The sequence below is a fragment of the Amblyomma mixtum genome, chromosome 5 (assembly GCF_055824585.1).
Source record: "Amblyomma mixtum isolate Tamu chromosome 5, ASM5582458v1, whole genome shotgun sequence".
Taxonomy (NCBI): Eukaryota; Metazoa; Arthropoda; class Arachnida; order Ixodida; family Ixodidae; genus Amblyomma; species Amblyomma mixtum.
The window spans coordinates 52,697,181-52,723,738 of record NC_143016.1 but is presented as its reverse complement, the minus strand read 5'-3'; the positions used below and the strand labels follow the sequence as shown (position 1 = coordinate 52,723,738).

Below are 26,558 nucleotides of genomic sequence, written 5' to 3'. Positions count from 1 at the left end.
AGACAAACAGCAATTTGCTAACACTTATGCGGGAGAACATCCCGTTCCTCTCGCTCGTAACGCGTCCCACGGCTGTGACAACCTCGCGAGGCACTTGTATAGATCTCGTCTTTGAGAATCAAGCATTGGTGTACCAAGTCGAACATATATCAGTCTATTTCTCCGACCACAAAGCTTCCTTCATGACTGTCAAGAACTGTTAGTGGAGTCTTTGTTAAAGGAATACGTGTGAAAAATAAAAAAAAAATTCTGTGATAGCGCATACATGTGTTGCTCGATTTCTTTGCCTCAATGTATCGAAAAGGTGAAACAGCTTATTTGCTGCGCTCAAATTTCGCATTAGGAAGTAACGTAATCGTCGATAATTTTTTTAGTCATCATTGGCCAAGGTTTCGCCTCCCTCAGGTCGTTTTTACTCAAAACCTTTTATCGGTCATTGGTGTAGATCTCAGTTCTGTGTGTAGAGTAGGTTCTGCAACGTCCCCTGTGGATATTGCTTTTGATTATATTTTCCCACCTAATTCAAAGCATCTGCCGTCCAGGACCCTACTTAGTCTCCTCTCAGAACACCTTGACTCTTTCCCCCACCACAGCGTGATTGCTACAGATGCGTCCGGGGCTGGCCAGAACGCAGCTGTTGGCATTTTTTCTGAGGATCTCTCTTGGAGTTATTCACTTCGAGTCCCGGATTACACTCCCATATTTCTAGCGGAGTTTATGGCTCTTGGGCTGGCTGCTTTAAAGATTCCCCCCAGTGTCTCCCAAGTGATATTCCTGTCAGATTGCCTCTCTGTGTTGTTGGCGCTGGATTCTAAACGGGACGATCTATTGAGCCGCTCATTGAAGTATTTCATTCCTGGATGGGTGAAAGAGGTGCGCTTCGTTTGGATCCCAGGTCACTGCGGTATTTCTCAAAACGATGCAGCAGACTTTTTAGCAAAATCTGCTCTCAATGCACCGGTCGCCTGTAGCGTCCCTAATCTGATCCTTTTCGGAATGTCTCGCTTTCAGCGCTTTCAGCATATTACCACTATGTGCAACGATCCCTTGCTGTCTACTATTGACTACCACCATCTCATGTACCCATGGAAGGTTCGTGCTTGTAAATCCCGGCAGTGGGAGGTTGCAATGACACTCCTGCGGTGCAGAATTCCCAGCTTAAATCTTTATTTATGCAGATGCGGGTTCAGTCCCTCAAACCTTTGTGCGACTTGCGGAGAGGTGGAAACACTGGAGCATTTCCTACTCTATTGCCGGAGGTTTGCACTTCAGAGAAGGACGTATCTCGAAATTCCAATTTCTCGAATGGGACTCACTTTGTCGGTTCCGCTTCTTCTGTCCTTCGGTGCTAGCGCCAGAGGTTTTGCATTGCATCAAGTTTGCGATTTCCTCCACAATTACATAATTGCTACCGGCAGGTTCCCTTGCTAATGGTACCCAAAATGTCCGCATTACAAAATCCTTCAGAATTTTTCTGGTATTCAGTTCTCTAATCTTTATGCCGGTTTTTTTTTTCATTCATTTCTTCCCGTAATTTCTTTTTATCCATAATTCCATCTTTAATTCCTCGTAATACGTACCCAAAGTTAATCATTAGCTTGGCCCCAAAAGGTAATCCATTAGCTTGGTACCAATTTGCCTTCTTTGGGCTCTCCTCACTGAACCCTGGCCAATCCCCCGTCGTGGGTATGTGCCATGCCACCAAGGCAACAACAACAACAACAACAACAAGGCTACAACTGTCACCTGGACAGACGTCAATCGTCCGGCGCCGGATGTGGGTCTGCTTAACTTGTGTGCTGCTCGCCGACAAGCGGAGATGGCAGCTTCCCGAGACTCGACTTCTGCACAAGCACGCACAAGGTTGAATTACCTTACTGCCAAGGCTCGCAGATATGAACGTGATCTATCGCGAAGGCAGTGGCATGCGTGGTGTGACCAGTTTTCGACACAGTCATCGAATGCTTCTTTATGACGAACATTTCGCGCTATGGAACCTGGTTCTCGTCGTCCTGACGCAGCGGCCACAGCATGCTTCGCTGCTAACTTAGCTCCGGATGATTTCGCAAGAGAAGCAGCGCGGAAGTTTTTTCCGAAGTACGACGTGTTGCCTCCAAGGACCGCAGGAGCCTCCTTGGCTGGCATTCCAGCATATGTCGACAGGCTACCATCTACAGCCGACGCCGAGGGTATCGCAAGCCCATTTTCCATGCCCGAGTTGCTTGCAGCAATAGATGAGGCCCGTCGGAAGACTGCACCCGGCCCGGACTCCATTCCGTACGAGGTGTACAAGAACATGAGTTTCGCTCTACTGCCTCAACTCCTCGCCACCATCAACAAGGTATGGATAGAAGGCGTCGTACCAGAAACTTGGAAATCGGCTATTGTGATCCCCATCCCAAAGCCAGGGAAGCCGCCGACAGACCTTGGTAATTTCCGGCCTATATCGCTTACGCCCACTTTGTGCAAGCTTACTGAAAAGATGCTTGCCACACGCCTGTCGTGGTGGCTTGAGCACCACGGTTTCTATCACCCCGCCCAAATCGGCTTTCGAACGTCCATAGGTACAGAAGATGGATTGGCTGTCTTGGCGTCATCAGTTCTAGCATCAACACGCAGCCACAATGTGCGTACCGTACTGGCCATGGACGTTGAAAAGGCGTACGACAATATCAGTCATGCTGCTGCTATCCTGGAATCACTTGACATGCTGCATTTCCCCGTTAGAGTGCGCAATTTTGTAAAATCCTTTTTGGAAGGCCGACACTTTGCCATACGCCTCAGTGGTGAGGCCGTCGGATCCTTTGTGCCTCTTCGCGGCGTGCCCCAGGGATCGGTACTATCGCCCACATTATTTAATATTACTTTTATCCCCCTTGCTTGGCGCTTACATGAAGTGACTGATATTAAGTTTTTATTGTACGCTGATGACATCACTGTGTGGAGCACCCACCACGACCTGTTGACTCAAGCCTCCGCCCTACAGTCAGCCCTAGATATAACGTCGACTTATGCCTCTTCAATTGGTCTTCAGCTTTCAGTGAGCAAAACTACGTATGTGTCTGTTGCCAACCGCTGGGGACGGCGTAAACTCGCTGCGACACCAATTCGTCTCCATCTATCCGGAACTCCACTTCAAGAAAATTCGATAGTCAAAATATTGGGCTTGACGATTCACGAGTCAGGAACAGGGACTGCTTGGCTTTCTCGAGCTAAAAAGCAAGCGATTCAGGCGTTAGGTCTGATTAGACGAATTGCTCCTAAAACAGGCGGCGCCCGCTCTCATGTTGCAAGGCAGTTGGTGCGGGCGGTTGTGCAACCGCGCCTCGTGTATCAAGCCCAATTCCAGCATTTGACGAGGGCTCAGTGGGATCGCCTTGAAGCCGTTAATCGAGAGGCAATGAGGGTCATTACTTGCCTTCCCCGCATAACCCCGATCGTGGCGCTCCAAGAACATGCGCAGCTGAATACTCTAGATGAGCTGGTGCAGCAAAGGCGTGATGCTCGCCGGCTTAAGTCTAACCTTACACACGCAACGTGTGCACTCAGGGCGTATGCTTCCTCGCACTCCATTCGACAGCCGCCTCCGCCAGTTCTCCCTCCTTGGCATTTTGTGCAGCTAAGCGATAACAAACCAACAGATCTACGTCGGCCATCATCTACCCTCGCGGCGGCGTCGTTTCGCGAACGAATTGCACAAGAAGACGCCCATCTGCCGCATGGCTCCATCGTTTTATACGTTGACGCAGGCATCCAGGCTTGCGAAACCACTACTGCAATTTACTGCCCTTGCAAGCCTGCCCTCAACAAAACGTCCAGGTTTCGCTTCCCAGAACCTCCTTCCTCCTTCTGTGTGGAGATGCTTGCTGTTCAAGAGGCACTATGCTCAGTGGCCGCCGTTCCCCTACTACCTGCGGCTCGCATTGTCATCCGCACCGACGCTCTTCAAGTCATACGCCTACTACGACGCGTCAATCGCACCCCAGGCATTTGCCAGGACATCCATCGTCTCGCGGCACGCATCCCGCAGCCAATCCGAATTCAGTGGGTCCCACGAGACCTCCTGAGTTCGCAAAGCCGTGCAGATTCTGCGACCCACCTTGTGACCCCAACTTCATCTTCGCCTCGAGTCCTAACGCTGGATGACACCGCCCTCCTTTTAACAAAAAAGGAACACCTCCGGCGCCGCACACGTGCTCTAATCCCTCCGTGTGCGGTAACCCTCCCCCGTGGTCTTACCCGTGCAGAGGAGGTTGCGCTTCGGAGGACCCGGGTCGGGGTTGCCCTAACTCCGGCCGTTACACGAAAGTGGCCGCAATTCGAAGGTGTATTTCCCCGCCCCGGGTGTCCAGTCTGCAAGAACAGAAATCTTGAGGCCGACATTCACCACCTGCTGTGGGTTTGCCCGGCGCTGAAGCCTACAAGAATTCGGCACCTGGCGGCAGCGGGTCTTTCGCCCGATAACAGTGCTTCATACACCGCTTGGACACAAGGACCTCATCATCGTTCACTGCTCGATTTCATTAGATCAGCGAACCTTTACTCATTTATTTAGGCATCCCCATTTATCATTACATGCCGTTTTATGCCCTGAGGCAATAAACATCGCATAAAAAAAAAACAACATGAGATAGGCATTTGGTTCTGAACATGCTTACTCGGCTGAAATTATTTCCGGAAAGCTATATTACTACTCGCCACCTTTTACAGACGTCCGAAACGCGCTTGCTCGCGAAAAAAAGACAAAAAAAAAAACAAAAAAAGACGTTCTGTGCAACAGTAAATAAAAGACAAACTCGGGTGCCTCGATGCGCGCGCATCGAGGCACCCTAAGCGTACTAAAAACGTGTCAATGAATAATACTACTCTTTAAATTACATCTCATGTAGAACTTCATGTGCTGTAACGGCCCAGGCAAATATCATCTGTATGCATATCATCTGTATTCCGTTGTATGAAATGATGCGCCGCGGTGGGTCGAGCGCTCGACTGCTGACCCAAACGACGCGGGTTTGATTAATTCCGGCCGCGGTGGTCGAATTTCGATGGAGGCGAAATTCTAGAGGCCCGTGTACTGTGCGATGTCAGTGCACGTTAAAGAACCCAGGGTGGTCAAAATTGCTGGAGCCCTTCACTACCCTGAATCGCTTTAACCCTCATAAACCATAAAAACCAAACAAAAGTATGAAATGATAGTAACTCGGCTAATTCCCTATCCTAAGTCATTGCGGGCATTATTAAAACACAAGAGACGATTTAAACGACAAATGCTTTTTATTTCCAAAATCATAGGGCCCAAGGAGATTCACGTGAGCCAGTGGGTACCACGTAGAAATGTACTTTCATCGTATCACATTAATAATATTAATTAAAGGCATCGATATGGCAAGGTTTCAGAAGACATTTCGTACACTAGAACAAACCCTAGAACAAACCAAGTTGGGAATCGCAGTGAAAACCGCGAAATTACAGGCGATTATTCGGTTACATATGCGGCCGCTACACCGCTAGCGCCTCGATGTCCGCTCGCTGGCTGCTGACGCACCCTATCATGTACTGAACCCTATCCTTCACTATTCACAAGTAGCCAGCGCCACGGCCGCTGCGGAGGCGCAAACTTGAACTTTTGCGATCACGGGCAGCTCTGCTTATACTAGAGTGCGGCGCACTCGGCGGGCCACTCCTACGGGAGATGGCCGTGGTACGCTTAAATTTACGCTTTTAAAAGATAAATATCTCCGAGGCTCCTTCGAGAAATGTGCAGAATGGCCACAGGAGCAGACTGTTGAGTGCTCAATTCACAAAAAAACTTTTTCTCCCTTCTTTCAGCTTTCAATGCCTTCAATGCACAGGCAGCACAGGCTTCTGCAGGACAAAGCCAGCTTGCTGCGTAAAGGCTGCTTCAGGTGCAAGCGAAAACACTAGCGAATCCTGCAGCCGCGGCGCAAAAGTCTGCTGTGAGTCTAAGCTTAAGCAGCGAGGTTCCAACAAGTTGAAAATTTTCAGCTGCGACGATCCAGCCTCTCCAAGCGATGGGGCAAACGGACTTAAGGCCCAGCAGGCACCATATACTGCATTCATCTCACTTCGAGCACCTTCGGATGCTTCGGATCTCCACAAAGCGCAAAAACATCAATGAAAACGAAACTGAACAAATTCAATCTGTAGCATAGTCGACAAAATGCCTCAGGAGTTCACAGTGAAATGCAGGGCCACCAGCTTTCCCGTTAATTAATAGTTAGTAATTCCATGGGACGAACGTTACAGTAATCAGTGATGCTGGATGCTCCGATAAGCCGTGAAATATCTGAAACAACTGGTCTAGCAAAGTTGTACTGTTGGTCGCGCCATCTGAAGGTGGACAGCCGTACTAACAGAAGAAATTTCAGGCCTAGCGGTCTAGCAGGGAGCAGTGGCCTGGCAGCACTGCAGTGATGTAAAAGGGACGTCACTGTCTGCGTACGTGATTGCTCAAAGGTGTTTATCGGTAAGAAAACAGCGTCGCCAATGTCACGGCTGATGTAATTACACGTGCATACTCACCACTGTCATTACTTCCAGTCGATACTGTATGTGGTTGAGCCGCTTTCTTTGAACGAATTCTCGAGGACACGACCTCGCAATGAGATGGGCCCCGAGATGGTGAAACTACGGTTTCAGCTTTTAGGACTTTGGTACTGTGTCCCTTGCGAGCGTTAAATGCGCATATCACCCGTGAACTAATGTATGCCAGTGTTTTCGTCGTACCTTGCCATCGACTGCAACATTGTCTTAATCGAGGTGGCGACCAGCGCAGTAAGCATATATGCCTACTGAAACTTGATGAGCAACGCGAGCCTACGTTTGATTTCAGAAGAGGTTTCCCCGAAGGACCCGAAACATAACACGCTAAGCAGATAGGCAAACAGCCTGGATAATTATTACTTATGGTTGATGGCTTCTAGCATAGCTTAAGTGGCAAAATAAATAGGCATTGCTCACATGCACGTAGTGACAGCGTTGCTTTGCGTCTCATGAGTTCTTTCCTGTTTTCCTTCTTTTGCAGTAATCAGTTTAGTAGTGTTCAAATCGGCCGGCAAAAGGTATGTGCATTGCTCTTGGCATAATGATATTTAATATTTAAGGAGCGCAGTGGCGATGTGAATTCTTGAGAAAGGTTTCGGACGTATTGGTAACTTGTTCTTGTTCCAGATGCATCGGCTACCAAGAAGCATTGTTTATAGTCAGTACCGAAGTTCTTTGAGGGCGCAAAACTGCAAGCGATTCTCCTCGAGTTCATCCTCTAGTTCGGCCGTTGCATCCACAACAGTTGGAAATGAAACGAAAGGTATGAACATAACTTGCCTCATGCCAATATAGTTAGTAGTGAGTCACATATCTCTGATGATTGGCCTCATCCAGGCACATCTTTAATGCAATCGATTTTTGCTGAAAACAGACTATTTAGAGAGTGCTGAAGCCGAAAATAGTGTCGCATTTTTTTACACCTGGTCTAGGGAAGCGGGAAACGTGTTCAGAGTAGTGTTTTCAAGGCAGAAAACAAATGTAAAAACTGCTATAGAAGCTACTTTTACTCAGCGTGTACAAATGGTTTCAGTTATGACTACAGTACAGTCGTGCCCTGTTGATACGACGACCCCCGTAATATAAACGACTCGAATTATGGACAGTTTTTTGGGGACCAAACTATTTCAATGTGTTTATGCCAATTTAATATGGAAACTCGCTGCCCGGACAGTGGACTGGGTGGATATGCAGAGATGCCATTGGAGCCCATGTATTTTTGCCACGTTAATATGGACAGTGATGAAAAGAAAACCTCAACTGCCTCAACCAGATTGTTCCCTTTCTGTGTTTTTAGTGCGGAACACCAGCAAAAGGCAGTACACAAGTGGAAGTACCTGAATGATGTTTTTTTTTCTGTCTTGATGCTTTACAGTGCCAAGGTGCCTGGCTGACATGCCTTATAATTTGTCGCACTGCATGAATGACCATAAAAGAACCCTTCTGCTTAATATCATCATCGTCTTTGCACACAGCCTAATTCAGTGTTTGCTGACTACACAGTGCACCATAAAATCTCAAGCAATGTGCCGCAGATGCAAAGAAAGTAAATTTATTGTACAAAGTCGCAATCCATAAGCTTTGGCGAGATATGCATAGGTATACTCTGCTGATTGCGAAATCAACATTTCATCTGTCTTGTGAACACCATTTGATTTGACCGGGCATGTTGCCAGGATTTTATTGGAAGGAAGGCCCATGATAACTTTCTGTATTTTTGGGGCTGAATTTTTCATCTCTCTGAGTCGCAGGTGTTCGGATCTGTGCTCCAAGCTTCACTGCGCCATTCAGAATAGATTTCTGCATTTGACGTACCTGTGCGTGATACAGTTGCCTGAGAAACGATTGTGTTTCTATTGAAACCATCTTAAGAAAAGGGAATATGGATGGTCAGCAATTTTAGCTTTTTCTGTTGCCACGTGCTTCTGACTTCTCGTTTGTTTGTTGACACTGCCCTTGGAGTTGAATGGCAATGACTGTTCTTTGCCTCATTGAACACAATAATTTGTGCTGTTCAGCTAATACAGGCTGTGCTGGTATACTGAATTTAAGATTTCATTTCCTAAATGCAGCGAAATGGCTTGGTTCGGTTTTTCACAATTACTCCTTCGTTCATTATTTGTATTTTCTTTAAAGAGAAATGTCTGTAAATCTCAGCAAGTGCGTTTGTCCTCGGCTTGTTCATTGAAACACATTTCCTTTTGTTCATTTGCAGAGGACCAGGGAACTAGCACAGTTCGCAGTGGTCGTGAGATCTCGCTCTTTGGACCCAAGGATTTGAGGGTGCCCCTTCCAGGGAATGTAGGTGTTGTTCCAGTTGACTTTGGCACAAGTCCAACGGTGCCTCAACCCCCCAAGACATGCGATGTACTGTCGAGGGAGACAAACTCTGAGCGCTACCGCAACATCCTGGCACAGTTTCTGAGTCCTCCAGAAGAGGTCAGTGACTGCTTGGTCTACTAGTGTTTTGCATCATGTGTTGTAGGTTGAGGTTATTCCTCTATATGGCGGACATTATTTTTTGGCACTGATCTTACTGAACCAGATATTGGAGAATATACACAGTGCATGTTAAAGGAAATGTAATCAGAATTGAGTGTTTTCTATTTTGAGTGCTGTTGCTTTTGGAGGCATGTTGGCAATCATTGTGTGGTCTGAATTGGGATAAGAGCAGCATTAATGAAAGCAATACCACACATTTGGGTCTTATAGATTTGTTCTGTTGTCCCTCTTTTCAATATTGATTAATTTCAGCTGGTGTTCTGCATTTATACTTTGTCCTTATTTATGTGAATCAGTTTTGACAGATCATTGGGATTCATTCTTGAAAATTCCGTGGAGACGTTCTGCCTGTGCCCTTAAGATCGTTCTGCATTGATAGCATGCTTGCAGTGTTACTCATCACTATAGCCCCACCTCGATGGACACTTCCGAGGCGTACGGGCAGAGTGCCTACACTCACGGGCGTACGCTGGAGCCTGTCTGCGCATGCAGGCGCGAGCGGGGTGCAGATATCTGTGCATGTCAGATATAGGCGCCTGCGCACGGGCGATAGCGCGCACGTCAGAAGCGAGGTTTGGTTTACAACAATCGGAGGATCGCGGGGCTCTCGGGGACTCTTTTCTTCATGGCTGGAAGCTCTTTCAGGTTCCCCCAGATTTTCTTGGAATCCTTGCCGCTCCCCGACCATCATCTGTTCACGGCTTGACATTTTTTCAGTCGGCTCGCGAAGGGGGAGCGAGCCAGCGTCGGGAGCATAGAGGTGCATGCTACTTTTCGAGGCTCGTCGCGGCGTGTGCTGGGCGCGCAGCCACTTCGCGTGTACGCCTCGAAAGTGTCCATCGAGGTGGGGCTTATGACAGCCCATTTGCATCAGTTAGTTCAGTATGATAAAATGAACCTCTGTGCATATTTGTGCTGCAGCTTTTGAATGAGGCATTCGGTGGGGTCCCCGGTCCACCCTCTGTGCTCGAGTGTGTTGCCCAGGACTGCCCAGATCTCCTCAAAAAGGGTGAGTTCTGCTCAATGAATCTCACTTGCTGCATGCGTCCAGAAGAGCATCAAGTACTAAAACTTGCTGTAATTTTGAATAGTGCACTTGTTCGGTTACTTGGCTAATATTTGAATTTTATGTATATTATGGAAAACTGAGGACAACTCCTACTTTTTGTGCTTTGTAAAAACCTATTTTATGGCTCATTTTGGCTGTGCTGATGTTGTTTGACTGCTAAAGAGACCTATTTATTGCAGAGAAAATCAGATTTAAACTCTGAGCCTTTTTTCTTTTTCCCGCCACTCTACTTGTGATGTCGATACTGACATAGGCCTCGTGGTCACCATTCATAAGTGAAGAACAGTGTAGGCTAGCCTCAAGTCTCCGTGTACAAAAAACTACGCGTAGAAAGTTGGGCTAGTTGGTTGCTAGTACTATTGTGAGACGTTCCAGCGGCTAAAAGGTCAAGGACGAAAGTAGACAAGACAGGACGAACGCCGGAACAGGACTGGACCGGCAGGACCGCGTTCATCCTGTCTTGTCTACCTTCGTCCCTGTCCTTTTAGCCGCTGGAATGTCTCACAATAGTACAAAAAACTACGATGTCACCGCCTGGGAAAATGGATGGTGATAGCTGTAGATCTTTTTCTGACCTTTTCTAGATTGTAGAAATTCCATTTTCGATGGAAGTAGCATCTGTGACATTAGAATGCAGTGATTTACCGAGACAGGCCGACTGTAAGAGTAGAACGATGTGGCCTAAGTGTATTCTGTTTGACGTGAGATCCTTTTTTTTTTTGCTTAGGTTGTAAGCTTCACAAAATTAGTGTGCTGAATAAGGTGCTAATGACACATATAGTGGAGAGAAGACAGTAACTGAATCAGACTTTTATTCAGTGACTTAACTCTAGCAAACTGTCCTTTTGAGCTGAACGATGAATTTGTGAAGGGCACTGAATTCTTCTTGAAATGCTTTCTGTAATATGTAAGTATTCATGTGACTTGTACCTTGTGCAGTTCTAAGTGTGTGAGCCCATTAATAGTAAAACTGGGCTTTGAAGAAGAAAATGTGCCTTCTCACTGAATTTATCCAGTAGCCCGTTGTGCCATAGGCGGTGCAGACAAGTCAATTTTTTTTTCATGGTTGCCCACCACCTAGAAAATTCGGTTATAAAGTTACAGCAAAGCAGCAGATACACCAAACTAGTTGCTCATTCTGTCATAGTTTTGTTGTAAGTGGAAAGGACATTATTTGGTTGATTCTGCACTTATCCTGTTACTATATTTCTTATTTTCAGACTTTCAGGATTTGTTCCCTTCAAGAAACATATTTGGTGACCCACTCACTGTGATCACCCTTACCCAGAAGACCGAAAATGACATGACTTATTGGTGCGAAGATGTGGACATTGAACGGGAGGAGCTCACTGGGCAGGTATGCTGTCGTCATCTCGCTACATTTTGACGTTGCACATTTTTACATGCTTTACACTTGCTGTGCTTGGCAGTGGCAAAGTAGCCATACCATTGTTGAGGATTCGACGGAAACCCGTCCAGCGAGGGAAATTCAGCATATTGAAGAAAACAGCACTCGAAATCTACCCGAGTTGTACATACGCTTTGTACGCAACACCTTAACTTCATAAGTAACGGCCCATCTTGTTTTATTTCTATTGTGAACAAGGCACCCGTAGCGGTGCCGAAACATCAGTGTGTTGATGTTTTGTGTGTTTTTCTTTTCCTCTGTGACCTCGGTGAGAGCTGTTTTCTTCAATATAGCCATACCATTGATCAGTGTGTGCTGTTTTTCATAGTTTATGTGTAGTGACTGGGTGATGTATTGGCAGCAAAAATTCAGGGGCACTTTGTTGACCTAAAGTGCGGTGAGGCGAAAGCCTTAGGCGCGGTGTTGCTGCTTGTGTTACTGATGTGTTGTTAAGATGTAAAGCTTCGCCTCTAAGAGTAAAACGCGACAGCGTCATGCAACGCTGACAGGGAGTCCACAAAACGCCATCGCCCGTTCGGTTCTACGCCTTGCTCGTCGGCAAATTGGTTTTTGAGGAAGGGAGATGTATCTGTCTCGCATATTTCGGTGGACACCCGAACCCCGCTGTAACGTAAGGGGCAGGGAGGAAGATGGGAGTGAACGAAGACAGCGTATTCACTAGACGCGCCTTTGTTCATTCGAAACCATCGAGCTGGCATGGCGGAGTGGTTAGCATGCTCGACTCGCACTCCGGAGACCGCGGTTCGATTTCCGAACTTGACCAATTTCCTTAGCGGTTTTATTTATTTATCTGGCCTGACTAGAAAGGTTAATTAGGCTAACTGGGTAATTAAGCACTGTAGTAAACCCATTCCCACTTACTTGGAGCATCACTATACGATCCCTTTAATTGGTTGCATGGTTACTAGCCAAAGTACAATTGGCCCCGTTTGAAGTTCGCGCACTGTGACGTCACAACCCTTTAGACCAATTGAAAAGCGTGACATTTCTGTCGACAACTTCTGCTTACTACGATGAGGCATTAAAGGCTTCCGCCTTAAAAACTTTTCTCTTCTAGTAGTTAAGGCTGCTACCTGACTTGCATATAAGCAGGTTTCGTTTTCATCTTCAATGCTCTTTGGAGTATTTTATTCACTGAAGAAACTTTTGTCCTATTTTATTTGTTCTCTGAGAACTGCAGTTTCACAGTGGTAATATGATTTTAAATTTGTTTCTTCCTTTGATATGAGATTTCTGTACGAATGTTTCCTTGGTCCACACATTTAGTTGCTATGCTTTTTGTTAAATTAAAAAGAACTGGCCTTCATGTCATGCTAATTATGTAACACCAGCTGTAACATTGATTCATCAAAGCATTTTCAAGCAAATTTCAACTTCAGTGCCTCAAAGATATGGTGTGATGTACAGTAAACCCTCGTTAAATCGAACTCGCTTACACTGGAACATCAGTTTAGTTGAAAAGTTTTCATGTCACATTTTCACCTTCCCATAGGTGCTATGTGTTTGTCCGCGTTTATCTCAATACGATTTTCAAGCAGGCTGCGGATATCTCGAAATTTTGGCTGGGAGGGCTCAAGGCAAAGGCCACTATTGACAGGTAATATGGGCTTCATGCGAGGATGTAGTTCCTGCTACGTGCCAAACGTGGCCTCAAAAGGCAAGTATGTATCTTGTGGACGCGGCGGTTTCCTATCCACCGTGTCAAGCAACTTTGGGAGCATCACGTATATGCCACTTGTCTGCGGGGGCCCGTGGGTCTTACCGGTTCTGTCAGTCGAGTCAGTACTGCCATATTTACACGATTGTGGGTCACCCTATTTTTTTATTTTAAAAATCCAAAGTTGGAGGGTCGACTTACAATCGAAATCAAAGTATGGCACCATCAGTAAAGACGAGACAAACAAGATATCAGGAGCGCCAAGGCGTGGTTCGGCATTCGGCTATTTTGCGTGCTTGTTCGGAAGAATTTCTTAATTTTACTCGCAATGGTGCTACTCGCAGGGGCAAAGCTTCTGGGGTGTGTTGGTAGCTGGTGGAACAGCTGACACTGCTCACGCATAATTTCTCTTTGGTGCTGTTTGGCTTTGACTTGACTGCCAGCCACGTTTTACCAGTTTTTATTGTCGTGCTTCGTCAATCGTCATGGTTGCTTCGAATCCATTAAGCGTTCAGTGCTTGTTCACGACTAATGCATTCAAGAAGGGCTGCCGTTCCTTAAGCCGAAGAAACGAAAAACTGTACGCGGGACCGCAAGTTCGACATTTCGGAACAGGTGATGCAGGTGTGTCGGCCTTAGCGAGCCAAAATTTTCAGCTGTACCATGCGATGTCGTGGTGTGGTTGTTTGCAAAGTGAGGAATTTCGCTGGATAATGACATCCTGTGGGACTGCAGCACTTGTGAGGACGATGGCACAAGTGTGTGGACGAGTAGTCCAGTGACAATACTCTTGTCAAGCACGCAAGTTAAGCACACTATCGGGGGTGCGCTTCGGCATCTCGAGTGACACTTTAGGCTACGCGGTGCTAAACGGGAAAGCAAGGAGCACTGGTAGTAAAAAAAAATGGTGACAGAAAATGAGCGGAATTTCTGAGGAGGTCGATGGAAAAGAAAAAGGACTGATAATAATTCTTTGCATAATGGGATAGCGCAAAAAAAAATGAGGTTCAGCATGTTTTAACTATGGAAAACAAATAAAAATAGAAAAAAGTCGTAGACTATCGAGAATTACGACAACAAACAAGATGGTGGCGGGCAGCGATATTGTATCCAGTCTCGTTCCTTTGTTTTGTTGCTTCGCTTGTAGCTATAATGAATGAATTTTTTTCTAAAAACAGTGTTATAGCATGTAAAATAAAGTTGTAAGTACTTTTTATGCACTATACATATTGTGTCTTTGAAGTTGCTGCTGGCGAGACTACGTACTCAGCCCTCAAAGTGTGTTCTGTGAACGCACTCCGACATGAGTGCGCACTTTGGCGAGTGCACTTACCGTAAAAACCCACGTATAATACGAACCCGAATACAGTAGAACCTCGTTAATTCAAAGTCCGTCGGACCGCGAAAAATCATCGAATTAGCCGGGCTTTCGAATTATCAAAAATCGACGAAAAATGAGAAATAAACGTACGAAACATAGCTGCATCAACACTGCACCTTTATTTTGCCTGAAAAACGGTCACTTGAAGTAGTCATCGATGCACGACTGCTTGGCGCGGTAGTTAGAGGTGCGTACATACTCCGACGTTCTCGGTGTGTGGGCGAGAGCCGGTTGTGGTCGGATACGTCAGATCGGCGACGCTACGCCAGGCGCTTCGACGCGACTGCTACTTGTGGCTACAGGAGGGGGGGGGGGGGGGGGGGTACGCTCGCTCTTCTGCCACCCTTTGATTGGGGGCACTGCTTGGAGCGGAGCTCGGACGCGAGCGCAGAACGCTCTTTGTTCGACACGCCGCCTGGGAGAGGAGGCGACTGGCGAAGGGAGTAGAGGGGAGGAGTGGCACGGGAGGTGTGCGCAGTGCATTCTGGGTGGGCGGCTTCGGCGCGCTCGGCGCGAAATAGAGACATGCTCCACGGTGCGGTCAGAGTGCGCCGAAGCCGCCGGACACGTCCGTGGTCATAGCCGTGCCGCACGAGCGCGCGCTACGTCGGAGTATAAACGCACCTGAACACAGAACACAGAACACGTTTGATCGCGGCACCGAACAATCAAAACACTACGAGCAGCGCCTGCCACGAGCTAGACAAACAACGGAAACGGAGCCAGAAAAATTGTGACCTAGCGGCACCTGGTTGTTGCTTTGTCAACTAAAGCTAGCCTTCGAGAATGGTAGTCGACTGTGCAGATCGCTGAGGCACAACAAACCACCGGAAACCGAAAATTGATTTACAGTGCCTCCTGGCTGCCACTCCGGCAACTCAACTATACTGGTCTCAGAGACTGGCAACGCATTTTTCTTTTCGCGAATCACGGAGGCCATGGTTTAAACTTACGTATTATCCGGAGAGGGGCGCGCTGGCTGTTCAAATTATCCGGCAAATTTTGCATGGAAACTGTTGGGACCGCCGAAAACCTTCGAATTACGCGGGATTTCGAATAAACGAGTTCGAATTAACGAGGTTTTACTGTATAATACGAGGTGAAGTTTTAGAGACGCGAAATGGGAAAAAAATGTTTTACCCGCGTATAATACGAGTGACGCAAGCTCATGCACAGAAGACATTTATTCAAATCGCATTCCGCACTCCACTTCAATCACTTTCTTCTTCAGTAGCGCTTTCTCCGGACATTTCTTTGTCCGACAAATCATCCCAAATGTACTCATCTTCCGTGCCATCACGGGCGTTCGAGATGCCGCGCTTCTTAAGCCCGCTTCAGCCGCCCGGTTGGCGTCACTGCAGGCTCACCTGAGCGCATCCACTCTGCGTAGCACCGCTTGACAGCGTCCTTGAACGGTTTGTTTACACAACCATCAAGCGGCCGCGAAAGCTTCGTCGCGTTCCGCTGCACGCGAAAAGGGCTTTCTGTCGTGGCCATCCACGAATGCTTCCTTCGACGACACCAAACTGCCTCCCGGCCGCACCGTTGCCGATGTTCTCCACAGCTAAAATCACTTTTCGTTTGAAAGCAGCAGAGTACTGTTTTCGAGACCCTGACATCATGCTCCCCAAAACAATATCCACTTCACGAAGCGTGCCTTACATTCTAGCACGTGCGTTGTCAACAGGCACACGGCACACCACGACCCCCCCGCACACCCAACGGATCAACAGAGAAACGACGTCGTGACGTCGTTTGTCGAGAGTAACGAAGCCAAGCCGTAGCCACACGCCAATAGCAAAGCCAAGCCGTAGCCACGCTGCAAAAACGAAACCAAAACTTCGAGCAACTTCGAAAATTTTTGTTCGGATCCGCAAATAGTACGAGGCGGAAATTTAGGACGCTAATTATGGGAAAAAAACCTCGTATTATACGCGGGTTTTTACGGTATGTTACGCCTATTAGCTGCGCTAGAGTGTGCTTTTAGCAAGTGACTCTCTATGCAAGTGCGTTTTATTTTGTGCGCTTGACAGGGGTATAACACACTTTCACTATGAAATGTGCCCACAAACTTGCCCTCCCCCCTTTTTTTTTTCCTGACGTGTGATATGGGGGCATCGACTTAGTTTTGTAGATGCGGTCTCCATCGCTCGCACTAGCAGGCTGTGAAGAGTGCTCGTAGGAGATTGTGTAGTTCTTTATTTTTGCCACGCTATATGCAAGACGCACGTTAAATTCAATTTTTTTGTGTAGTGTGTGGTGGGTGCAACAGGCAGTTGTGAATATCAATTGTGTTGTGAATATCAGAAAAAAATATATAAAATCTTTTAAGTGTTTTCTAGGTCATGTTGTGTGCTGTGGTCAGCTCATCCTTGTGCTAAGAGCTTTTCCTTGTTTTGTTGGTGTGTAGCCTTGTTAGAGCAGGCTAGTATTTTATCCATTGTGCAGGGAACTCTGCTGGCCTGGTTCCCACAAGACAAAAACATGCTCAAAGGAATGATTGGACAGACAAAATGTGTACTCACATCTGATTTTATTCCTCGTAAGAGAGCTCGTTTTTTTTACACAGAAGCAAAGATGTGGTAACAAGTATGAGGTTACATCACACACAAAAAATCCTACAAGCAAAAGAAAAAAGTGCATCCTTCTTCTCTGATGAGCACTATGTCACAAACCATTCAAATCCAGTATCCAAAAGATAAATAGATGCAGTGCTAATGCAATTTTTTTTTTTCCGGCAGTTCTAATCTCGTTCGCTTCCATAAGTTCCCTTTCAGTTTCACTTTTCACATGAGCTAGGATGGTGGTGTCAACATGGCTTTCATTTTTTGCAGTGGTGGCAGTGGGAGGTTAGGTTGCCAGGATCTGATTGTTCCTTTTGCATGTGTCTTTGTCTCATGGTAACCAGCCTGGTGCAGTTCCCTGCACAATGAACTTGTTCTGTTTGTGAGCTCTAATCCTTCTTTTTTTCTCTGTCCACACAGTTCGTGGTGAAGGCCCAGCAGATATGCCGAGCCTTGCAGGAGGCAGGTTACTGGGCTGACTTTATTGACCCATGCAGTGGAAGGCCAGTGAGTAGCTTTAAAATTCATTTTTAGTTGTCTCAAAAGCTATCGCAGTCAGGAAATGTCATGGCTATAATGTAGTGCCCGTTTTTATTGGTCTTTGAAAAATTCCACCTCTGTGATAACTTCAATATCACTAGAATTTTTATTTTATTTATTTATTTATTTATGGCATACTGCAGGCCGTGAGGCCCAAGCAGGAGTGGATACAGAACAGAACACAAATTGAGCAATAATAGCAAAGTGCAAACAGAAAACGAGCAGCGCGAAATGACATGGAAAAGAAAAAGAAACTAATAAAACAAACTAAAAACAAACTAACAATGGTTACTTATCAGGTCAAGAGACCGTACACACGAAGCTGGTAAGCTGTTCCAGTCACTGATGGTTTGCGGAAAGAAAGAGTGCTGAAATAAGTTAGTCTTTGCAAAGTACGGGGTCAGAGAAAGGGGGTGGGAGTGTCGGGTTTGTCTGGTGTTCTGTAGATTAAGATACGGCAAAGAATGAATTCCAAGTTTATGGTTAAATAACAAAAATAAGAATTTCAACCAAAGAAACTTGCGCCGGGACTGAAGGGTTGGTATGGAATTCGAATGCATTAATGCAGAGACAGAAGCAGTTCTATTGTATTGCGAAAACATGAAACGCACAGCTTTCCTTTGGATCCGCTCAAGTGCTTTTATGTTAGTGAGAGTATACGGGTCCCATACAATGCACGCATATTCCAATTTAGTCCTTATAAAGGTTTCATATGCTAGACTCTTAACTTGAAGTGGTGAATCTTTTAGTTTATGGCGCAACAAACAAAGTTTTATTTATTATTTAATTATATCTGAAGCCATCTTAATTACGGCCAGCGCATATTTTGAAGACAAGCGCATACTTGCCATAGAGCGATGCCCAGTGGCACCATTAATTGTAACATATTTAACTTCAATGATGGATTGCTTGCTGTTGATGCAAGCACTGATTTGGTGATGAGATGCTGAAATGAGCTTGCTGCCAAAGCACTGTTCTGAGTGTCCACTGCCTGCTGTAGTGTCATAGTTCTCTTGCAAGCTAAGGCGAAATAGTACTGAGTTTACCACGTTTCTAGGACTTTTGCTTGCTACACTGAGTTCATTTCTTACTTTTGCCAAGCACTGTAGAAATTTAGAAGATTGAGGAACTCGTGAATGAATTCTACCCTAGAAAATTGCCGTGAAATCAACTTTACAAACTGAAATTTCCTTTGATGCGTCATGTCGCATTTGATATTTTTTAAAGGAATTTTAGTTTTTTAGGTGCACAGTGTCTTATCAACACTTGTTCACTGTATCTGGCACTGTTGATGAGTGATCCCATTGTTAACTCTTGTGTGGCTCCTGGGCTCCAGCGATGACCCTTGCTGCAGCACTGACCGTTGGGGGCTGTGCCATGTGAGCCATGTGTTTTTTCAACTGTTTTTGGCCAAAAAAGGGGGTTCAGCATGGTTTTTCCATGTAAATTTTTTTTTTTGTTAGGGGACTGACTGACCCCCCCCCCCCCCCCCCCCCCCAGTCCCCTATAACCTGCCCTTTTCATTTCTGTACCAGTATGCTGTTGGCCATTGAGTTCCTAGACCATTGGCTGTAAAGGTTTTGAAATTCCATCATCATATGTGTATCGAATATGAAGACGTGATTTTCATATTTGTAGATAAAATCAATGTGTTGGGGCTTTCTTTGCAGTCACTGGGGCCTTATACCAATGCAACGCTTCTGGAAACTGATGAGCGCTACAGGCACTTTGGATTCACCATTGAAGACCTTGGCTGTTGCAAAGTGATCACCCATCATTTGTGGGGCTGCAATGCCTTTGTTGGCTGCTTGTTCACCAATGCACCTGCTGACAGCCTAGAAGTACAAAAGATTCTGTGTGAGCACAATGAGTGACTGCTGTGTCAACACTGCCAGAGGACTTAAACAGGTGCTTATTTGTACAGAGCTGCTGGGGTGCTGCTTGGAAGGTCTTCATGTGACTGAAGCCGGTTCAAAAATAAAACTATTAGGACTTTTTCCGTCTCCTCTTCTTTCCATGTGCACACATTACAGATGCTGATGTGAACTTGTCAGTCATCAATGCATGTTTAACAACTTATCAGTCGTCCATACACAGCTCCATCTGGTGTCCGACCTGCTTGGTTTATTTCGCACAGTGACAAAGCTGTTACAGTGCTTCAGGTCTAGTTAAACACAGAAAGAATTAATTGAGGCTGCAGCCGTGGTCTAGTGGTATGAGCACCTGCCTCCCATGAGGGAGGTGTAGGGTGTGATCCCCAGTGTATTCGGGTGCCCATGAACCCCCAGGTGGTCAAAATTTCCGGAGCCCTCCACTACGGCGTCTCTCATAGCCTTAGTCGCTTTGGGACGTTAAACCCCATAAACAAACAAACGAACAAACAAACAAACCAACCAATGATACAATGGGTACAAGGTTTCCCCTGGTGTGGTGCTTGGCTTCTTTAGGCTGAAATGCTTGGTAAATGGGTGTTTGACCACACCTTGAGAAGGAAAATACCATGTGCCATGGCACTCTTTGGTCCCAGATGCCCTTGCACCATAAAAAGATCACAATCATTATCAGGAAATAGTTGAATTACCTTTGTTGTTCAGGTCGCTGTTATTCACATTCTCTGAATGTCATGCAAAAAGAGCACAGTAGATGTAAGCAAAGGATACCACTGCAGCCCTACAAGTTGTAATTTCTTGGTCTTCATTTCTTGCCTTCATTTCCCAGTCGTGTATTGAGTACACACACTGCTGCACTAGCACACACTTTAAAAATCTTGAAGCAGGATTGAAGTGGCATCTGGTGAAAGCTTTTTTTCTTTTCAGTAGTGGGGATTCGGGGGCTTTTTTTATTTATTTTTTTGGCACTTCAGTTTCATGACTGGGTGTATATGTGCTCTTCGCATGCCAGCAAATAACCCCCTCCTTTGAGAAAATGTTTATTAGCAAAAAAAATAAATAATAATAAAATAAAGGGGGAGAGAGATAGACTCTATGGGCGTGATCGAGAGTCCATGAGGAGCACTGGAGAGTGGTCCGAAAGGAATTCAAGTGCTGCTGGCGGCCGGGGTCGTGTAGTGTGCTCGGTGTTGGCCTGGGCCCTGCAGGAAGAGCAGAGGTACGGGAAGAGAGTTGGAGGAATAGATTTGGATAAACTGTTGAAAGCGCAGAGGGAGAAGGGTGCGAGTGTGCGGGCGTCTGATGACCGCAGTCCGAGGCTTCGTGGCTTCTCTGTGAAGAAATAACAACTTTATTTTAAAAAAGTACTGGGGTCACGGAAAAAGTGGTTCTCCCCTCTCCATGGTGGGCCACTTCCTAGGCAGGATGCCTGGTGGACGACCGGCGATGCCGTCCGGCGACCTCTTCGGCCCATATCGTGACCCGGAGTTGAACTTGGAGCATCACCTCAGGGCTGCTTAAAAAAGCGCGCCAGCGACATTGCTAGCGATGATAATCACCTTGGTGCACCAAGTCATGCCCAAATAAGTTTGGCACATGCTCCTAAGAACACGCTGTTAGGAACTCTGTGATTTAATAGTTTCATGGGCCCCGCCGCGGTGGCTCCCGGCGCTCGGCTGCTGACCTGAAAGACGCGGGTTCGATCCCGGCCGCTGCAGCTGAATTTCGATGAAGGCGAAATTATAAAGGCCCGTGTGCTGTGCGATGTCAGTGCACGTTAAAGAACCCCAGGTGGTCGAAATTTCCGGAGCCCTCCACAACGGCGTCCCTCATAGCCTGAGTTGCTTTGGGACGTTAAACCCCAACAAACAAACAACAAACAATAGTTTCATGCGTGGAGGAAGGAAATAATTGTTTCATGTTTCATCGTTCTACTCATAGCGTTTCTTAATATTTAGAAACTATTGGTTCCATTGTGTATTGTGGTTCTCTAGTTCTGGTGGTTCTACTGCTATGGTGATCAGCCTTCAAAGATGGCTGCTCCCTTGCGTTTCGTTTACGGTATTTACGGTCGGTGTGTAGATAGCACCGGTAGCAGTCGGTAGTGTCGGTGTCTGTTTGTGAAAAGTTGTGCCGAAAAACTAATCGTTGCCAACATATCTGCTTTTGCACGAGTAATCTCTGCGGTTAACTGGTGGCATGAAGTGAGCGCATGTGAAATATCCTGGCCGCACAGGTAGAAACTTGCCTGAACCGGAGTACTTCGTGGCGATGTGTGTGCACGAATTGCAGCATAAATCCTTTTCGAGCTAAGGATCTGACATGCGCAGGTGTGCGCTGTGGGTTCTGGCTCATTTGATAAACAAGTCATTTTCTCAAGTTGGCAGCCCCGTGTCCAGCCAGGTAAACATTTGCGAAATGTCGACGACCACCTCAGCGTCTGAGAGGTTCGAAAAAGTAGAAGGTCTCACAGGAAAGTTTAATGATCTGATACTGAAATCACCCGAAAAACCTGCGGACGCAAATCAACTTGTAGTGTTCTTCGGCGGCGACATACAGGTACGCTTTATGACACTGCAGTTCACGGCGTATCCCGTTTCGTTTTGGTTACTGTGAACCACAAGTGTGTAGTTTTTTAATGCTATCACCCTTGTAAAATGTTGGCTAAATTCTTGATATACGATGGCTATTACCATGCGTAGACTGGAATGGGAAGTTACTTCGTGTTTTGTAAGCCTTGTTGCATATTTACCTGTGCTTCTGTTTGCACAGCGGCGATAGCGCGATATTAAACGTGTTTACTCCCAGTACCTAGTGGGCCATGACTTCTGTATTTTGCAGACTTCATGTACACTGGAAGCCTGTTCACAGTGCTATGCAGACACCTTTGGGCTGTTCATTAATGAAGAATTATGTGCAGCTCTGTTTGCTTATATGCTAGCATAATCCTACTGATGTTACTTTCCCTCGTGATTGCATTGCTTTTAAGTGTGCTGCGTTCTCAACTTGAAGGTGCATCCGGAAGGTCATGTCTTGCCCTTCAAGTCTGGCATGACATTGTTTATTTGAACTCCTTGTGATGATGCCTTTTTTTAAACTCACCTGCAGGACTTTCCAGAGTTGATGATGAAGCATCGTGACAATAAGCGCTACGTCCAGTGGAACCTTGACAACATGGCTGCACTTATGGGAAGACATTTTCCCAGTGCACACTGCATCATTGTTCGTCCAAACCGACTACAGTACCTCACATTCAGTTGCTACGACAACTTTGTTCAGAGTAACGACATGGGGGCACCGACTCATGACTTCAGTATTGCTGCCTTGGAACACTTGGGTGGTCTTCTTAACAGCTTGTCTGCGAGGCTGAATGAAAAAACGAACAAGACATTGTATGGACCTATTGCCACAAGCTTGTTGGAGCTTCCAGTGATACTAATTGGATTCAGCAAAGGCTGCGTTGTTCTGAACCAATTTCTTTATGCTATTAAAGCACTGGAGATCAACTCTGACGACGATGCCATTGGGCTTGTACATAGGATTAAGGAGATGTATTGGCTGGATGGTGGCCACTCTGGTGGATCAAACACTTGGGTCACCAAAGAGGTAATCTTGAAGTCATTGCGACAGCGGGAAATCAAAGTCCGTATCCATGTGACCCCTTACCAAGTGTTGTGCAACTCAAGGCCATGGATTGGCAAAGAAGAAAAAGTGTTCAGAGAGACTCTGAAGAAACTAGGGGCTGATGTGTTACGGAACCTTCACCATGCAGATGAAACTCCATCCCTAGAAATGCATTTCAGTGTTCTTGAGGAGTTCAAAGACCGCTCTAGAGGTGTCTAATTATGTGTGTATCAAATGTGGGCTTTACTACTGTTTGTGCAAACTGGTGGGATGAAAACAGTAGTTTTAAAAGAGTATTTATTGTTGTCCAAAACTCCGCCTTTTTTTTTTTTGCTACAGATGAATGTGTTCACATTTCAGCTGTGCATAAATGAACATTGCTTCAGGCTGGATCTACTGTTAATGTGACATTTTGCTCTGCAGTGATTTGAATGGTGAATATGGACAAGGTGTTGCAAGCGTCCTTATAGATTGCCTTATTGTTGTGGTAACATGCTTACATGTTTTGATGTTGCTTATGGGATCGGAATGTGTTGTGTGTAGCAGTGCGTTTGTGTGTACAATTCATGTGATCGTCAACAATAAGGTTTCTTGCGCAGCTGTCTAGCTGTTGTGTTGGAGGCGAGAGTGTAGTTAGTGTTATGAAGTGAGACACGAAAGTAAAACAACCCAGAAAGTGTTACACCTTTTGGTCTATTTGAAAGTCATGCACCTAGTACAGCCAAAGTTAACCAAAGCTGAGTTTGTGAAATGTACCTCCCTATGGGATAAAGCATTTCTGATGCCTTGAAGGGTGAAAATTGTAAACATTGGGATGTTGTTACTGTGGTGTGTCATCAACATTTTATTCTTTGTAGGCAGCATTTGAATACATATTGTGCACTTGACTTTCTTGCCTCAGCTTGTATGGTTTGCCATAAACACTTTGAGACCATGTGTGAGCAGCAAGGGTAATTTGCTAAGGAAAGTTCGATAGTAAGTAGCTACTTCTTGACTGGCATGGAAGTAGTTGGCCTCAGGCTTTGACACCTTTCTTGGGCAACAAAAGAGGAGCACAAACAGCTGTTCCACTAGGCTCAGAGAAGTGAAAGTAAAGCTTAAAGGTCTTAACTGCTGTTTCCTCAGTATGTATTTTAACCTTTTTTTTTTTGTCATAAAATCCTCAGTGACTTGCCTTAGGTGAGGCTTGAGTATGGGACATTGTTGTTAAAATCTGTATGCACTGCATCCCTTAGAGCTTACCTCAGTGCAACACGTGGTTTTCACAACTTGTGGTTACCTGCCTGGTTAAACAGCAGTCTTCAGTATTTGCAATGGTCCATCTTCATTGTGCTACTATACAGTGTTTCATCTGCAACTTTCCTTGAAGAAATAGTGAGTCTTTCATTTCACAGTGGCGTTGAAAGGACTAACAGCTGACATTTTCTTTACTGACCAGTGGACAAACGTTTTCCTAATTTATGGCGGAAATAAAAACACCCAGCCTCACATTGAGAGAATCGAACACTGTAATCAAGTGAGAAGGGTCTGCTGATGGCGCCAGGTGGTGCAGCAGGTATCTCTACGTCATGAATGCTATTGCCTCTTATTGGCTTTTCTGAGCTGCAGCACAGGAGAAATAGCTCCCAGGCCCATCCTTCCGCAGAACGTCAAACTGGCTGGTCCGCTGGAGAAAAAGCGGTTGGTGTAGGAGACTGTGCACGGATTGCATTGTGCATTTGCCCGCTAGTCTGAGTGCTGCTTAACAGCTGTGAAACAAAGATTAATATTTTTATTTTCCATTAAAAATTTCGCAAAACAAACTGCAGTGAGTCTGTGGTGAAAACTTGGTATGATCAGTGTATCTCACCATGTGACCACGTGTTGGTAAAATATGTTTAATACATTTTTTTTTTCAAAATTGTTCAAGTTGTTAATAAATGGCGGCGCACTTTTCCTTGCAGAGATAGCCACTTAGTAGCTATGGTGGGCATGGTTCACTAAAACTGTTGTCTGCAAGACACTCATCACTATGCTCTAAAGTCTTTGCATTCTGTAGCATTATTGGACACTAAGCTGCACTAAAGCTGTCGAATTCTTGTCTGGCGGCTGGGGCCATATTTTGGTTCCTAACTTTTGCTGGCGTGCAGTCACTATCACACTCGCTGATTGTGGTTTCTAGCAGCGGGAGAGATAAGAGCAAGTCAAGTGCATTCACTCATTGTAAAATTCTGGATAAGAATCTTCCACAGCATTTCGAACAAAACTGTTTCGGGATGAGACAACATGGACACAGCTTTTCATTGCGCCAGAAAAAAAATTTGAGTCCCTAAAAATTCACATGTCGATCTTTTCATGCCTGCATAAAAAACAAGTAGTGCTGTACCTATTTCTCTTTGGCTTGTAGCTTGCTCCTGTAAGCACGAACAGATGGACTGGTAGAACATGACAGGGATGTTTTGTTTTTAAGGTGAAAGCCTTATATGGCTCATCAGCAATGGAGCCCGGCGTTTTACCAGGAAAAGTACCAAAATCTGCCTGACCTCGTGATGTCATCAGCGAAGAAAAATAAATTTTTTTCCGAATATGTGGGGAAGTGCAGCACTTTGTGGTGTCTCCTTGCTTGTCTGTGTTTGTCATCGCGTTGTGTTAATTTAAGCGTGAAATACCAAGTTGTCCAGCAACTGGTTCCAAGTAAGGATTTTCTGATTGCGAAGCGAGCATGCAACCCATAGACCACAAGACCGCATTGAGTGTATGTGTTTCCGTGCGACTGTGTGCTAATAGTAGGTGTGTCATTAAAAAGGGAGGGGAAAAGAAGTTAATGCTTTCGCCTCTCATAAGTAGTCTTCTGTGCACTCCATCATTTTGTTCATTGTGCTGCTATAAAAAAATTGTAGTTGAATTTGCAAGCACAGTTTCATTTTCAAAGTGAGAAATTCTGAGGCTGAAATGTCTTTAAAAAACATAGAGTCACTGCGGCGACCCGCATTGGGGGAATCCGAAAGCATTTACGCCTGTTGCACACTTGTCGCCTCTCTTTGCTTCACTTGGGACTCGTTGCCTCATTTATCATTTTATTTTTACTTTTGCATCAATTCCTGCTTTTTAACCGTGTTTACTCTCTTTTAACTTTTTTTTTGTTTTTACTATTTTGACATCCCAGGCTGTTTTGACGTCCGCCCACTATATCGACGTCCGTGGCTATTTTGACGGCTAATTGACTTTTCGCGTCTACCGTATAAACGCGTGTAAGGGCCGCACTTTTTTTTCCAGATTCGGGAGCCAATTTTCGGGGTGCGGCCCATACACGCGATTTAGAAAAAAAAATTTTTTTAAAAGCAAAAACACAGCAATCAG

The 26,558-nt window shown here is 45.7% G+C and overlaps 2 protein-coding genes across 3 annotated transcripts; both read left to right on the top strand.

Annotated features, from left to right (window-relative positions):
* The first annotated feature begins 6,379 nt into the window (after positions 1-6,379).
* Positions 6,380-19,703, top strand: LOC149342167 (cobalamin trafficking protein CblD). 2 transcript variants are annotated; one of them, XM_089544427.1, is made up of 8 exons: positions 6,380-6,487; positions 7,046-7,082; positions 7,192-7,327; positions 8,780-9,003; positions 9,988-10,075; positions 11,356-11,492; positions 17,587-17,673; positions 19,377-19,703. In XM_089544427.1, exons 3-8 carry the CDS (start codon positions 7,192-7,194, stop codon positions 19,578-19,580), a joined length of 876 nt encoding a protein of 291 aa, XP_089400553.1. In that variant the 5' UTR covers positions 6,380-6,487; positions 7,046-7,082; the 3' UTR covers positions 19,581-19,703. The 2 variants fall into 2 exon arrangements, with proteins under 2 accessions (XP_089400553.1, XP_089400552.1); XM_089544426.1 differs by having other exon boundaries at positions 6,450-6,521.
* Positions 19,704-21,533: 1,830 nt separating this feature from the next.
* LOC149342166 (mitochondrial protein C2orf69) lies at positions 21,534-24,707 on the top strand. The gene is made up of 2 exons (XM_089544425.1): positions 21,534-22,154; positions 22,704-24,707. Exons 1-2 carry the CDS (start codon positions 21,918-21,920, stop codon positions 23,436-23,438), a joined length of 972 nt encoding a protein of 323 aa, XP_089400551.1. The 5' UTR covers positions 21,534-21,917; the 3' UTR covers positions 23,439-24,707.
* The last annotated feature ends 1,851 nt before the right edge of the window (positions 24,708-26,558 follow it).